The sequence below is a fragment of the Glycine max genome, chromosome 15 (genome assembly GCF_000004515.6).
Source record: "Glycine max cultivar Williams 82 chromosome 15, Glycine_max_v4.0, whole genome shotgun sequence".
NCBI lineage: Eukaryota > Viridiplantae > Streptophyta > Magnoliopsida > Fabales > Fabaceae > Glycine > Glycine max.
This window is the reverse complement of record NC_038251.2, coordinates 11,340,031-11,352,834: the sequence shown is the minus strand read 5'-3', so window position 1 is coordinate 11,352,834 and position 12,804 is coordinate 11,340,031. Positions and strand designations below refer to the sequence as shown.

Sequence of the window (12,804 nt, the reverse complement as noted above, 5' to 3'; positions counted from 1 at the left end):
TGTCCTAGTATCAACTTTTTATTTCGAGAGATAGCTCCAAGTATGCCTAGTGGAATCATCAACAATAGTTATAAAATATTCAAATCCTTGAAAAGAGACAACATTGAGTCAATAAATCATGTATCATGACAAATATTAGCCATATTAGATTCAAAACATACAAAGGAAAAATAAGTACCCTTCTTTCCAAGCCAAGCCTTATGTTTATAGTAGTTTGTTAACCGTTTGACAAGTGTACCAAAATATCTAAATAGTAAAGACTCGGAAGTTCGAGTGTCAATTTTTACAAGGACATTGTCTTGTACTTCTGTTGGATAATTTCCAATTTATAAGAGGAAAAGAGGAGCTAAAACAAATAATAACTAAAATAATAGATATTAATAAGAGACAAAGGATATAATAGGGAATTCAATGAGATGGGAATGTTAGGACCTAGTATGCCTTATTTACTTAAGATGTATTATTTTATATTTTTCTCTACCAATTAGGTAAATTTTTCCTACCTACATCTATTAGAATATTTGCCCCTGATATCTCACGATGACAAACATATTTTACCTGTCTATCTCCCAAATGTCTTTACAAAGATTCAATAGATAAAATGCATGAAGTTCTAATTCTAAATGCTTGCCTTGATGCATGGGCACAATGCAATCACTTTATGTCTAACAATGATTTTATTAAGATACCTCTTTCTTTTATTTCTATTAGGAATTACCCTCTGTCGAGCAACTAATTCTTAAAATTAATGCATGTAAAACCTTTCTTGTATTTCTATTAAGGATTACCCTTTGTCGAGCACCTGACCGCTAAAGATGATGCAAGGATGAATGATACATGAAATTAAAATAAGAAAGAATAATAAGAAAGAAAACACCTGTTTGCATTGATAGATATGAAGCATACAATACATCTTTTGGCTTTTTAGGCCTGTTAGGCCCTAACTAAGGGTTTAGCCTCTCATGACCATAAGGGGTCTTACACTAGAAAAAGGGTATAGAAACTAATAGAGGAGAAATGATGGAAAAAAGGAATAGAAAATAATGGAAGAGAAGAAAGAATTCCCTAAGGGAGAGTTCTCAGGCTTTGGGTGTGTATTAGAATGCTTTGAGATTCGGTGTGTCTTTTCTCTTTGACATGACTCCCTTTTTATAGATGCTGGAATGGACTTGGGTCTGTGTACTCGCATTAAGTCTGCGTTGCTCGCTTAGCGCGAGTGCCTGTATTCGCGCTTAGTGCACCTCTTCTTGCTTAGCACTAATGCGTGTTTTCACGCTGAACGCCTCTTGGGCTGGGCCTGATACCAAAATCTTCTTTTTTCATATGTTTGGTATTTTCCGCATCTTTTTGGCTTTTAATCCCTCATTTTTATATCTGCAAGACATAAATAGGAAAAACATCAATTCTTAACAATTAAGCATAAATATCTGTTAAATAAATATTTTAAGGTTATTTTCATTATAAAAAATAACTCATATTTAGCCGTTATCACAGTCCTTCTTCATGTGTCTTTACATTATTTTTCTTTTTCATATCCAACCAAACAATAGAAGAAAACAACACATTTTTAATCTTTTTCCCTTGCTCTCTTTTTCACCAAAACCAAACAATTTGTAAGAGTATATTAAATAACAAATGCATGACTAAACTAAAAACACAACAATTTTAAATTTTACAAGTAGTTTGATCAACAAATCTTTATCACACGAAAGAGTTTAAGGGTAACAATGAATTGAACCAACTAAAAAATAGTTGGAAACTTAATTCAATAATCAACTCGTTGAATTTGGTTCATGAACCAAATGAGTTAAACTTAAGTTAAAAATTAAACTTATTAAATAAATTAGTTGAACTTAAGTTGCATATAATTTAACTTGTTTGGCTCATGGATCGGTTATATATACATATTAAATTTATATAATTGATTGGATTTTCTTTTCTTTTATATATGCATGGTGGAGTAGTTTTTATTTATGCGGGCTTTGGTTATAATTATGTTTTTTTGGTCATACTTTGTGGTCCTATAAAGCTAATAGAATAAGTTTAGTTTTGCCTTTTTAAACAAAATTAAACAATCATTTTACCTAAAATATACTAATAAATTGAAAATTTAAAATACATAAGATTTAAAATTTTTTATTCTTAGTTCATGTGATTCGAGCTAACAAGTCGAATCAAACTATTCTAAGCTTAAACATAATTGAGTTTGAGTTGGAAAAAAAAGTTCATATCAAACTCAAAGTTGAGTTATGAGTTGAGCTGAATGTTAATGAGTTGAACTGAACTCGATTCATTTTCAACTCTATACTAGACATTCATCACACAAGGTTATTGTTACAATGAAGGGGTTGAATCTATTCAATGGAAATTAGTTTAGTAGAAGAAATTAATCCTCGCTAATGCAATGAATTAGGGTCTAAATATTTATTAAAAGAAGTATTCATATTTGACATTCATAGACCATGTCTCCAATAAGATTATCTTAAAACGAAGATACATGTGTGGGAAAAATGATCTTATTCACAAGTTGTAAATATAGCGGGCTAGTGCAGAAAATGGAGGTGTTCACCTGCCAAACTGAAGCAACCAAACCAAACCAACATAGCCAGCAAGTGTTGAAAGGCCCAACCAACATCCGAACATGCAAGGTTCCAAACAACACCCAAAAAAGAAAAGCATGATTAAGAAGGAGTTTACTAGTAGTTAACAATGAATTAATTAGGTTAAGAAGGAAAAGAAAAAGGATGCGTGGTGTGTGGCGATTCCTTTATATAAGCCTCCTCCACCCTTTCTCTCTCCCTTCAACTCAACCTCCTTGTGAAGTTGAAGGGACACCTCACCCACCCGAAACACCATCCATTCTCAGCCACCACCCTCTCTCTCAAACCCTTAGTTTCCATTCTCAAGAGTGAAGCTCTTCCAACTATATATACATACACATATCTCTTCAGAACCCACTCCCTCACTTCTGGAATCTAGCCATAAAAATCATAAATTTCCCTCTTTCACCCGAATCTCTATACCGTATCCATCTGAATCCAACAAATTTTCCCACAAATAGAAAGTTAGAAGCCCCCCCAAAAACACAAACCCCCTTTTAAGTTTTAATTTCCCCAACGTTGTTGTACCATGTCGTCATCTCTGATCGCGAATCCAACTGCGGATCGGTCGCGTGACTCTCACCGCACAAAGAAGAAGAAGAAATCCCTTAAGCAACACCAACTACAGCATGAGCAGAGCCACGCCAAATGGAAATCCCACGCGCAACAACAGCTATACTCCTCCAAGCTCCACCATGCTCTGGCGCGTGTCAACATCTCCGGCGACGCGCCGCGCCGCGGCAGGGCGGTGCGCGAGGCGGCCGACAGGGTTCTCGCCGTCGCCGCGAAGGGGAGAACGCGGTGGAGCCGCGCCATCCTGACTAACCGGCTCAAGCTGAAGTTCAGGAAGCCGATTCACAAGAGGCAGAAGGTTGTTGTTGGGCCGGGCCGGCCCAAGAAGGCCCGGTTCAGCGTTCTCCGGCTCAAGGGGAAAACCCTGCCCGCGGTCCAGAGGAAGGTTAGGGTTCTGGGCCGGTTGGTTCCCGGTTGCAGAAAAGAACCGCTTCCCGTGATTCTCGAAGAGGCCATCGATTACATACCCGCGCTCGAGATGCAGGTTCGCGCCATGCAAGCTCTCGCTGACTTACTCTTAGGCTCTTCCTCCGCCTCAACCTCCGCCGCCGCGCCGCCAAGTTGATCTCACTTTCCGGCGAATATGCCACGTGTCATATATTTTTTTTCCTCTTCTTGATTTTTGTTATTATTTGCCTCGTTTTCACTTTCGTTTATGTTAATTGTCCAGTACATACATATTATATCTTCTTCTATTTCCTCTTCTTTTTTTTAAATTTACCTTTCGAGCAAAACAATCTCATACTTAATTAGCTTGGAATGTTTATCAGAATATTGTCTTTTAATTTTAACTTCCTCAATCAAGGACCAAGGGGTTCTCGTTCTGATAGTTGAAGCTATCCATAAAATAAAAATTCTCAATCAAGGATGGTTTATGTAATGTAACATCAATTATAAGTTATTTTCTTTTTCGGGCGGGGCGGGGGCATGTGAATTTCGGTTGTGGATCTGTTTTGATTTTGAAAAAAAAAATGAAAAAAGAAAGAGTTTTTAACATTCAATTTTTGTCCAAATTAAGTAGTAGATTGATTAAAGAAGAAACTATGGTGATGATAATGTGATGATGAAGTAGCTGGTAAGCTAGAGTTAAGAAGCCTGCAAACGAAACAATCCAATCTTGAGGGTAATGACTAACAAATGTGTGTATGTCCTTGTTAAGGTAAAGAATTCATTATTTATGGTTTGCACAGCCACTGAGCAGCAAAATTTAAGATAAACCTTTTCTAGTCTGATAGGAAACGAGAAAACTCTCCTTTAGAATATATGAATATAATATAATTACATGTCCAAAACTAGTGCCAATTGATTTACATGATAATAGTATTCTCTATAGAAAATTGTAGATAAATACGCCATAGAGTAAAATTGGGATCCTGATATACCTGCAGAAATTAAAAAATTCTGATATTACGACTAAAATCATGTTACAAACAGTTTTATAATTGGTATAGAGACCTACAAATAGGTCGTTTTTGCTAGGTTGGGTATATTTTGGCAATTGCTTTAAGTCATCTATGTGCATCCTTCAAATCGATTGAACCAAAAGTTTTAAATTTTTATTTCTCACAATATATATATATATATATATATATATATATATATATATATATATATATATATATATATATATATAATGGTCGCTTAATCTAACGTTAAATCAAATACATCCTTGGTCTTACTGATAGAAAACTCAAATAGGGCACAACAGCTTTTTCTAAATTGATCCGGTTTTGTGATACTGAATTTATAGAAAGAGTTTTATACTATCAACAAGGCGCTGAATGCTGGGAAGTTATTGGTCTTTATCTCAGTAAGCATAGAGAAGGATAGGGTTACCCTGTTAGGGTTCTGTTGGGGAAAGCAAGTTTGTGTCATTGAAATTGCATAGCTAACTCCACTTCTCTAAAGTTTTACCGAAAGTGCCAAAGAAATGCTTATTCGACATATTACTATGGTCCCATGTGGCTTGTCGCCCCCACCTCGTACGACACTGCTGACATTTTTACATCACCCTCTCTCTTCTTCTTCTTCTTGTATAACCCCACCAACATTAACGTCCTCCTGCAACTTCTACCCGCCAAAGCCACCATCACAAAACACACCCCCCCAAAAAAAAAATTAAATAAATAAAGAAAAAAAAAACATAGACTGAATTTGGGCGTATCTGAGAAACTGAGGCTAAAACTTCACATGGTCTTCCACATGGGGCAAATGAGCTGAACTACTAATGAGTTGACACGTATCCACGCGGCCACGCTGTTCTTTCAGGCTCAGACAAAAAACTGCCTCTCACTTTCGGTGGCAGAGAGAGCACACGAGTGCCTTAGTTTCATCGCTATCAAAAGTAGTGCCTCTTCCCTTCTAGACCCCATTTCAGGATCATGATTCATGAAGAAAAATGGCTTAGAATAAGGACGGGATGGGTTAATTTACCACCAAAGGCAATTAATTATTGAAAAATAGGACCACCTAAAATCAAAAGCCTTAACATTTATTTACTGGTACGTGCCATTAAAGTTTGTCACGTGATGTGTGCACTTATTTATTTCAAGATTTTCAGTAATCAGTGACCAGAATTCAATACCTTCCCATGTGGCTATTGAATTTTGCTTTTTACACCATGCCAGGGTCACCCAATTGGGGATTCTGACAATAGCCAATGACACATGCAAGAGAAGGATCAAATGTGATTTTGATTATAAAAAAGATATTTAAATATATTTTGGTTCCTCTAATTTAGTATTTTTTTTGTTTTCATTTTTGTAACAAAAATTGTTTTCATTTTTGTAACAAAAATTGTTTTAATTTTTGTAAAATATGTTTTTTTGTTTTTTTTCCTTAAAATATTTTAGATAATATTTTTTTCTTGTTTAAAATAAATTTTACTTTCAAGACACTATGTAAAACGCTTTAAAAACAAAAAATAAATAAATATATTTTACAAGAACTAAAGCAAAAAAAAAATTACAAGGATAAAAATAAAAAAAATATTAAATTACAAAGACAAAAAATATATATTTAAATTTAAAAAATAAACAAATACTAATCAATATCATTAAAACATTGGTTAATGAATTAAAATGAGAAATTATTTATTAAAATGTATAAAATTATATTATTTATAATTTTTTTTACACTCATATAATTTCCACCATAAATATCTTCTCCCTTTAACCTTAGGACACTTGTAAGCAAGACGAAAAAAACTATAGAAGAAATGGATATGGGAATATAAAATAGAGGGCCTAGGTTATATATATCCGTCCACATCCAGCACCATATAATAAAAAGCATGACTATTTTCAAACAAGTGACAATGGTCATTGGTCAATGTGGCACCGTTTGCTTAATGAAACTCGTAACACAAATGTTACCATCACAGCAAAAACAGATTCAAGAAAGGGAAAAGGGAATAACAAATTAACAAATCTATTCCCTTTGTGTTGTTGTCCTCTTCCCTTTGATCATGCGTTTCTCCCAAAAATGTTTCTTCTGACAAAGATATTCTCGATTAATTTACCAAAGAATGAACCAATAATACTTTATTCCACCCAATTCTCTTCATATACGAATTCTACGGGTGTCGCTTTTGAACTTTGATCAAATAGTTTCGTATGATAACGCTGTAAAGGAAAAAGGACAAAGGGGTGTTGGCCGGCTTGTTATAATAATATAATAGTACTGAAAATAGTATACAATTTTGGTTTTCTTTTGGAACAGGGGTGGATAGAGTTTTTTGGTTGTGGACAGTATAAGGTAGGTCTTTTGTGACAGGTTATTATATATTTTTACTGATGGTAAAAATAGTATACAATTAACCTTTATATGAGTTATACGTCATACAATTCTCATGCATATGGGTTTAAGGCTTTCTTTGTACCTCTTATTATATATTCGTCTGCTTCTTATATAAGTAAAAAAATGATATTATATGTTAGACTTAAATATAAATAAATATAATTAATTATCATATTTAATGTTATTATTTTTAAAATATTTTTATTTAATTTTAATTTTATCTTAATGACTCCTTTTTATTTAGAAATAATCTTATTTTTTACTTGAGATTATGAAAATTAAATAATATTAACTAATTTTTTTAATTAGTGTAAAATTACTTAATTTTGCTTATATGAGTTAAGAGAAAATATTTGTTTTCCCGAGAAAAAAAGTCTATTGGAAAGAGTATATTCAAAGCTTATTTAAATCTATATTATGATAAACACATTTGTGTTAATTAAGTGTTTAGGAAATTTTATGAAAATAATTTATGATATTATAATAAGTTATTTTCAACTTATTTTAATAGGTTATTCAGGTTAACTTATGAAAATAACTTACAATTTAATTATATGAAAATATTTTCATCCTATTTTGTCCTTAATTATAAAAGTAACTTATATATAAGGCTAAAATTAAAATAATTTATTCAGGTTAACTTTTATAAATAACTTACAAGTTATACGAAAATATTTTAATCCTATTTTTTCCTTAATTATAAAAGTACCTTTATATTCTATTTTTCCAAAAAATAGAATAAAAAAACACAAGAGCTTATTATCGTTAGATGTTTTTCTACTCTTATCTTTTTTCATCATACTATCTATTTTTATTTTAATTTGACTATCAAACATAACAAGTATAAAATGAACACCAACTTGTAAAGCAGTATCCTTAAAATATTGATTAAAAGATTTAAAAAAATATATATTTATTATGAAGATTAAAACAAAACATTAAAAAAAATTATGGATGATATAATTTTACATATTTCAATATTTTTTAATTTCTTAACCAGTACTTTAAAACAACTATTAGTATTTTTCAATGAATAATATCACTTGACCTTTAAAGGGGCCAATGGATTAAATAAGGGATGCCTAGATATTTGAGTATCTCTCTTTATAGTTTTCATTAATTAAATGAAAAGTGATAAATATGTTGTTAAAACTTGCAAATTGTCATTCGTGACAGCCATGAACTATTAATTACTCCGCAATTAGAACTTGATTTTGAAATTTTGAAGAAGACTAAAGAGCCGAGCCAAACTCGCAGCACTAACTCTTTGGAACATAATGATAACTAATTAGGAATATACCACCTCCACAAAGCATTAGATTATGTGTGCTTAGCTTGTGGCATACAACGGTGTGCCACAAAGCAATTGTCGTTACATAAAATAAGTAGCTATCAGTCTGTGCTTTATGACTACACTAATAACTATATATTAAAGGTAATTAAGTTAATTAGAGTAACTTTAAGACAGATTAAAGAATAGATTGCGTAACCATTTTGGTTTATTTTTATCATGCTTGTAAAATTTTAGGTGGGTAACGTGTTACGTGGTGGTGATGAGGATAAGAAATCTTTGTCCCCGGTAACTGAAACATTAAGCTTCTTGATTGCTTTGATATTTTCTACTCTTGATCATTTCTTATGTGAGTTGAATATCATCGGAAGTTCTACCAAAAAACATATATAATCCAGTAAGATATGAAAGAGCACGTGAAAAGAGGAGAAATAGTAAATTAACAGGAGATGAAAATGATTTGTTTTGTTTTGAAAAATAAAATAATATCGATGAAAAAGAAAGATTAGTGGAAAAGGAGAAAAGTTTTATGATTTTAAGTCTCTCTTATTTATGAAATTAGGAATTCAAATTAAATTACTAAAACAAATAACATGAACAAGTAAATAAAAAGAAAAATAAAAATATTCAAAACTGTAGTCTATAATTTACACGAACGATTATTTTTAATTAGTAATACATTATATAAAGTATTTTAATGATAATCTATTCAATACATGATATTATTTTTATATATAATTTACAAACAATAAGCATAACATTAACGAATCATATAAATTTTTATTTCAGAAACACGTGCATCTTTTTTTAAATTTTTTATCTTGTTAAAACACAATCATAAAATTCAGAACGTTAAATATAAAAACAAATAATTGAACTGTTAGTATATATATATATATATATATATATATATATATATATATCAATCAATCAATCAAAGAATAAACCATCCAAATTATTCTTTTCTAGAGCTTTATATTATTTTCACTTTACTATTCTTTAGTTTTTTTGGTATACCAAAAAACACGATGATGATGCCACACACTTTGAAGGTAAAACAAGGTCATCATCATCATCTGTTCCCTCCCCCTCCTGGTCTTTCTTTTGTCCCCCCCTTAGTTTCCCTGAAGCCTCTTTCAGCAGGTAATCTATTATATATATATATATATATATATATATATATATATATATATATGTGTGTGTGTGTGTGTGTGTGTGTGTGTGTGTGTGTGTGTGTGTGTGTGTGTGTGTGTGTGTGTGTGTGTGTGTGTGTGTGTGTGCTGAAAATGAAGAAGATAATATATTATATATTTAGCTATGAAATTATGAGGGATACACAACAGGCGTTGAAAAATCATAGTCACATGTGCTGTGTTAAGACAAACTCCAACACCATAAGCCATGTTGCCACCCACTTCCCTTTGCCATGTGAGCAAAACCAACCCTCTACTTACTTATTCTTTCTCTCTTTACTTTGACAATATAAATTGCTTTTTCATATGGCCTGCTCCATGTGAGTACAACAAAAGCTAAGGTAAAGAAAAGGACAAGCATTTGAAAAATCTGCATAATTTATTTAAAAAGCTTTCCCTAAACCACATGGAGGGGTCATGCCTTGTCCATCATAACTCAAGAAAAAAAAATAATAAAGTGACAAAAGAGAAAAAGAAAAAGCTAGTGTACATGTAGAGATGGCAACCCCATATGGTCGCCACTATACGCAGATGTGAGGAGTTGGCTTTCAATTAGCCCCTTAATATTGCACATTAATTTCGAATTCGTCTTCTTCCGTACGTGCCGACAAAAATTGCAGATTTTGCATGGAAGAAATAATTCTGGTTTTTTTGCTATAAGTAACCAATGGCTAATTATTTTTACTCTTTTTTCAGAGTTAGAATATGTTAACAATGTATATTAATTTTTTTTGACAAAAAGTCCAACTATCGGAATCCAACAAATCACATATCTCCATTAATTTTCTCTCTCTCTCTGAGTAATGAATGTCGGAATCCAGAGCAGCTTGACCTGCACCACCGCCAATACTGTCATCAGCGACCAGGGCCACCGTAACATCTCCGGCTTCAGCATGATCGACTTTTGTTTGCTATTTGGAAGCAAGTTTCTCTTATTTTAAGGTCTACAATATTTTTTTAAGCTAACTCTGTAGTTATAGCTTTGTTAATAATAACAATTTTTCTTTTGTGGTTGCACATGCATATAGGAGAATGATTTCTTCTACTGTGAGAAGAATTTTTTTAATGAAACACTTCAACTACAATGGCGTCAGGCCTTCTTGGCCTGGGAGAGGAAAGATGAGTGAAATATGAAAGAGATAATGTAGAATGGAGAGAGCAAAATACATTTTTTATTTTTTGAAAACATTTAAATGCAAATAACTATAATATCCTTAAAATAAATTTGGTTGGACTTTTTCCTAATATACTCTAACTAAAAAAAAGAGTAAGAATATGTTAGCAATTCTCATATATACATAAAGAAGAGAATAATTTATTTTCAGAATAATTTTAAAAGAATTAATTTTTATTTTAATTATTTTTTTTCAAATTTAATAATTAAAATTAATTTATCATTACAATAATTAGATTTAAGAGGATAAATGGTGAGGATAAAGAGTAATCTTAAAAGAGTTATTGTTAGAGTAAGTTGATCCCTACTCATGTATAATAATAATAATTTTTTATACAGCAGTATGTATTTCATTAATCTAGTAAAATTCAAATTATTTACATTTAAATTGGGTATGTTACCAGTTTAATATAAATTGAACGGTACTGCAGATAATATAGCACTGGTAGATTTTGGCGTAGCAAACGGATCGATGATTAGTGTACGGGAAGAATAGCTTTAATGTGATTAGGGTAGGGTTTTGATGTGTGTCACTTCACCTAATACATATATTATTGTTCATTTGTTTTACAGTTTCACTATTTAAATATCTAAAAATTGATATCATATGTAGTACTCCAATTTGCAACTGGCGTTTTACTATAAAAATAAAAGAACCTACTCCTGGGGCCATATGCAGACTTATATAATTTATTCATATATTATAAATTAATATATAACTTGAAAAATAAGATATTTCTAGTATTATTTCTCTTCTCTCTTTTATGTGTATTTCACACACTAATTAATATTGTAACTAAGTTAAATAAAAAAGAATTCTCTCTCCATCACTACAAATTAATTATCCTTCTTCTTGTTGTTATTTATATACTTAATTTTCTTAACTAGCTACTCCGTTCAATATTCCATCTTTTCTCTCTATTTTAAGATGACTCTAATAGTTTCTTAAAAATATTAATAATAAAAAAAACCTTATATCACATTTTAAATAAATTATTATAAACCTAAAATATAATATAAATGTAAACCACCAAAACTTGTAACTTGACTGTGTCAACTCCAATTGAGCGAAAATGATATGATTATAATGTTTTTAATAATTAAAGAATTTGATTGAACTTTTTAAAAATTGAAGAACCCAGATAAATTTATGTAAATAATGAAACAAATATAATGGACACTCAAATTCCTATGCAACACCGAGAAAGAGAGTAAAAAAAACATGCCTAATTTTTTATGTAATAATAAGAAAAATGAAGAGAAATGAAAAGTGGTATTAAAGTATTTAAAATAATGAGATATTTTTGTATCATCACTCATAAATAAATAAAATATCAATTATATAATTAAGTCTACTTTGATTCATTTTTTCTCTTTCTTTCTTTTAATCACATCACCTATCACATCCATTACTCTCTCTCATTTTTGGAGGGTGGTAGATGGGTTTAGAATTGAATGAAGTGGTGGCAAATATGCATAATCATATGGGTGGAGTGACGACTGGTGGTGGGAAGAAGACCCGAGTGGGAAGTATAGTTTAAGCACGGCTTTTACGACTTTACATGGTTTATCTCTTGGGGTTTACAACACGAGCACCTGTTCTCTTTTTTGTGGGATTTAAAAGTTCCCTCAAAGGTCAATCACTTTGTTTGGAGGGTTTTCAAAAATAGACTACCTACAAAGGATAACCTTAAGAAGATGATTGTTCATTTAGTTGATCAAGATCTTATGTATGTGTCCCCTTTGGCATGTACAAAAAGAAACTTGTTCACATGTTCTCTTTACATGTAATAAGGTGGATGGTATTTGGAAATTTTTCTGAGTGACTGAATCTGAAAATAGTGCTACCAGCTACATCAGAGTCTCATCTTTTGCAACATATGCTTTGTATGGAAACAAAGATAAGAAAAGAAAGATGGTATGTGGTTTGGTGTGCAATTATTTGGTGTATATGGATAAAAAAGGAATGGTTGCATTTTTAGAAATGAGGTGCTTGAAGTAAAACTCTTGTGCAAGAAGTAGAGTTTGTAGCGTCATCCTGGTTAAAGTTAAAGGTAAAATCTTTTGATTACTATTTTATTATGTGGTAATTGAATCTTGAATTGGTGTTTGTTTGCCGGACGGGTTAGGGGGCTGATGGTGGTAATTGGGAATTTTATTGTTTTATATTCGCAA

General features: G+C 31.5%; 1 protein-coding gene across 1 annotated transcript; it reads left to right on the top strand.

Moving 5' to 3' along the window:
• The first annotated feature begins 2,506 nt into the window (after positions 1 to 2,506).
• Positions 2,507 to 3,868, top strand: LOC100792237 (transcription factor bHLH147). Its single transcript, XM_003546261.5, has one exon. The coding sequence runs from the start codon at positions 3,130 to 3,132 to the stop codon at positions 3,736 to 3,738; it is 609 nt and encodes a 202-aa protein (XP_003546309.1). The 5' UTR covers positions 2,507 to 3,129; the 3' UTR covers positions 3,739 to 3,868.
• The last annotated feature ends 8,936 nt before the right edge of the window (positions 3,869 to 12,804 follow it).

Bases quoted from the DNA above. Each gene is read 5' to 3' on its own strand.
- LOC100792237 (XM_003546261.5), top strand. From the start codon at position 3,130: ATGTCGTCATCTCTGATCGCGAATCCAACTGCGGATCGGTCGCGTGAC.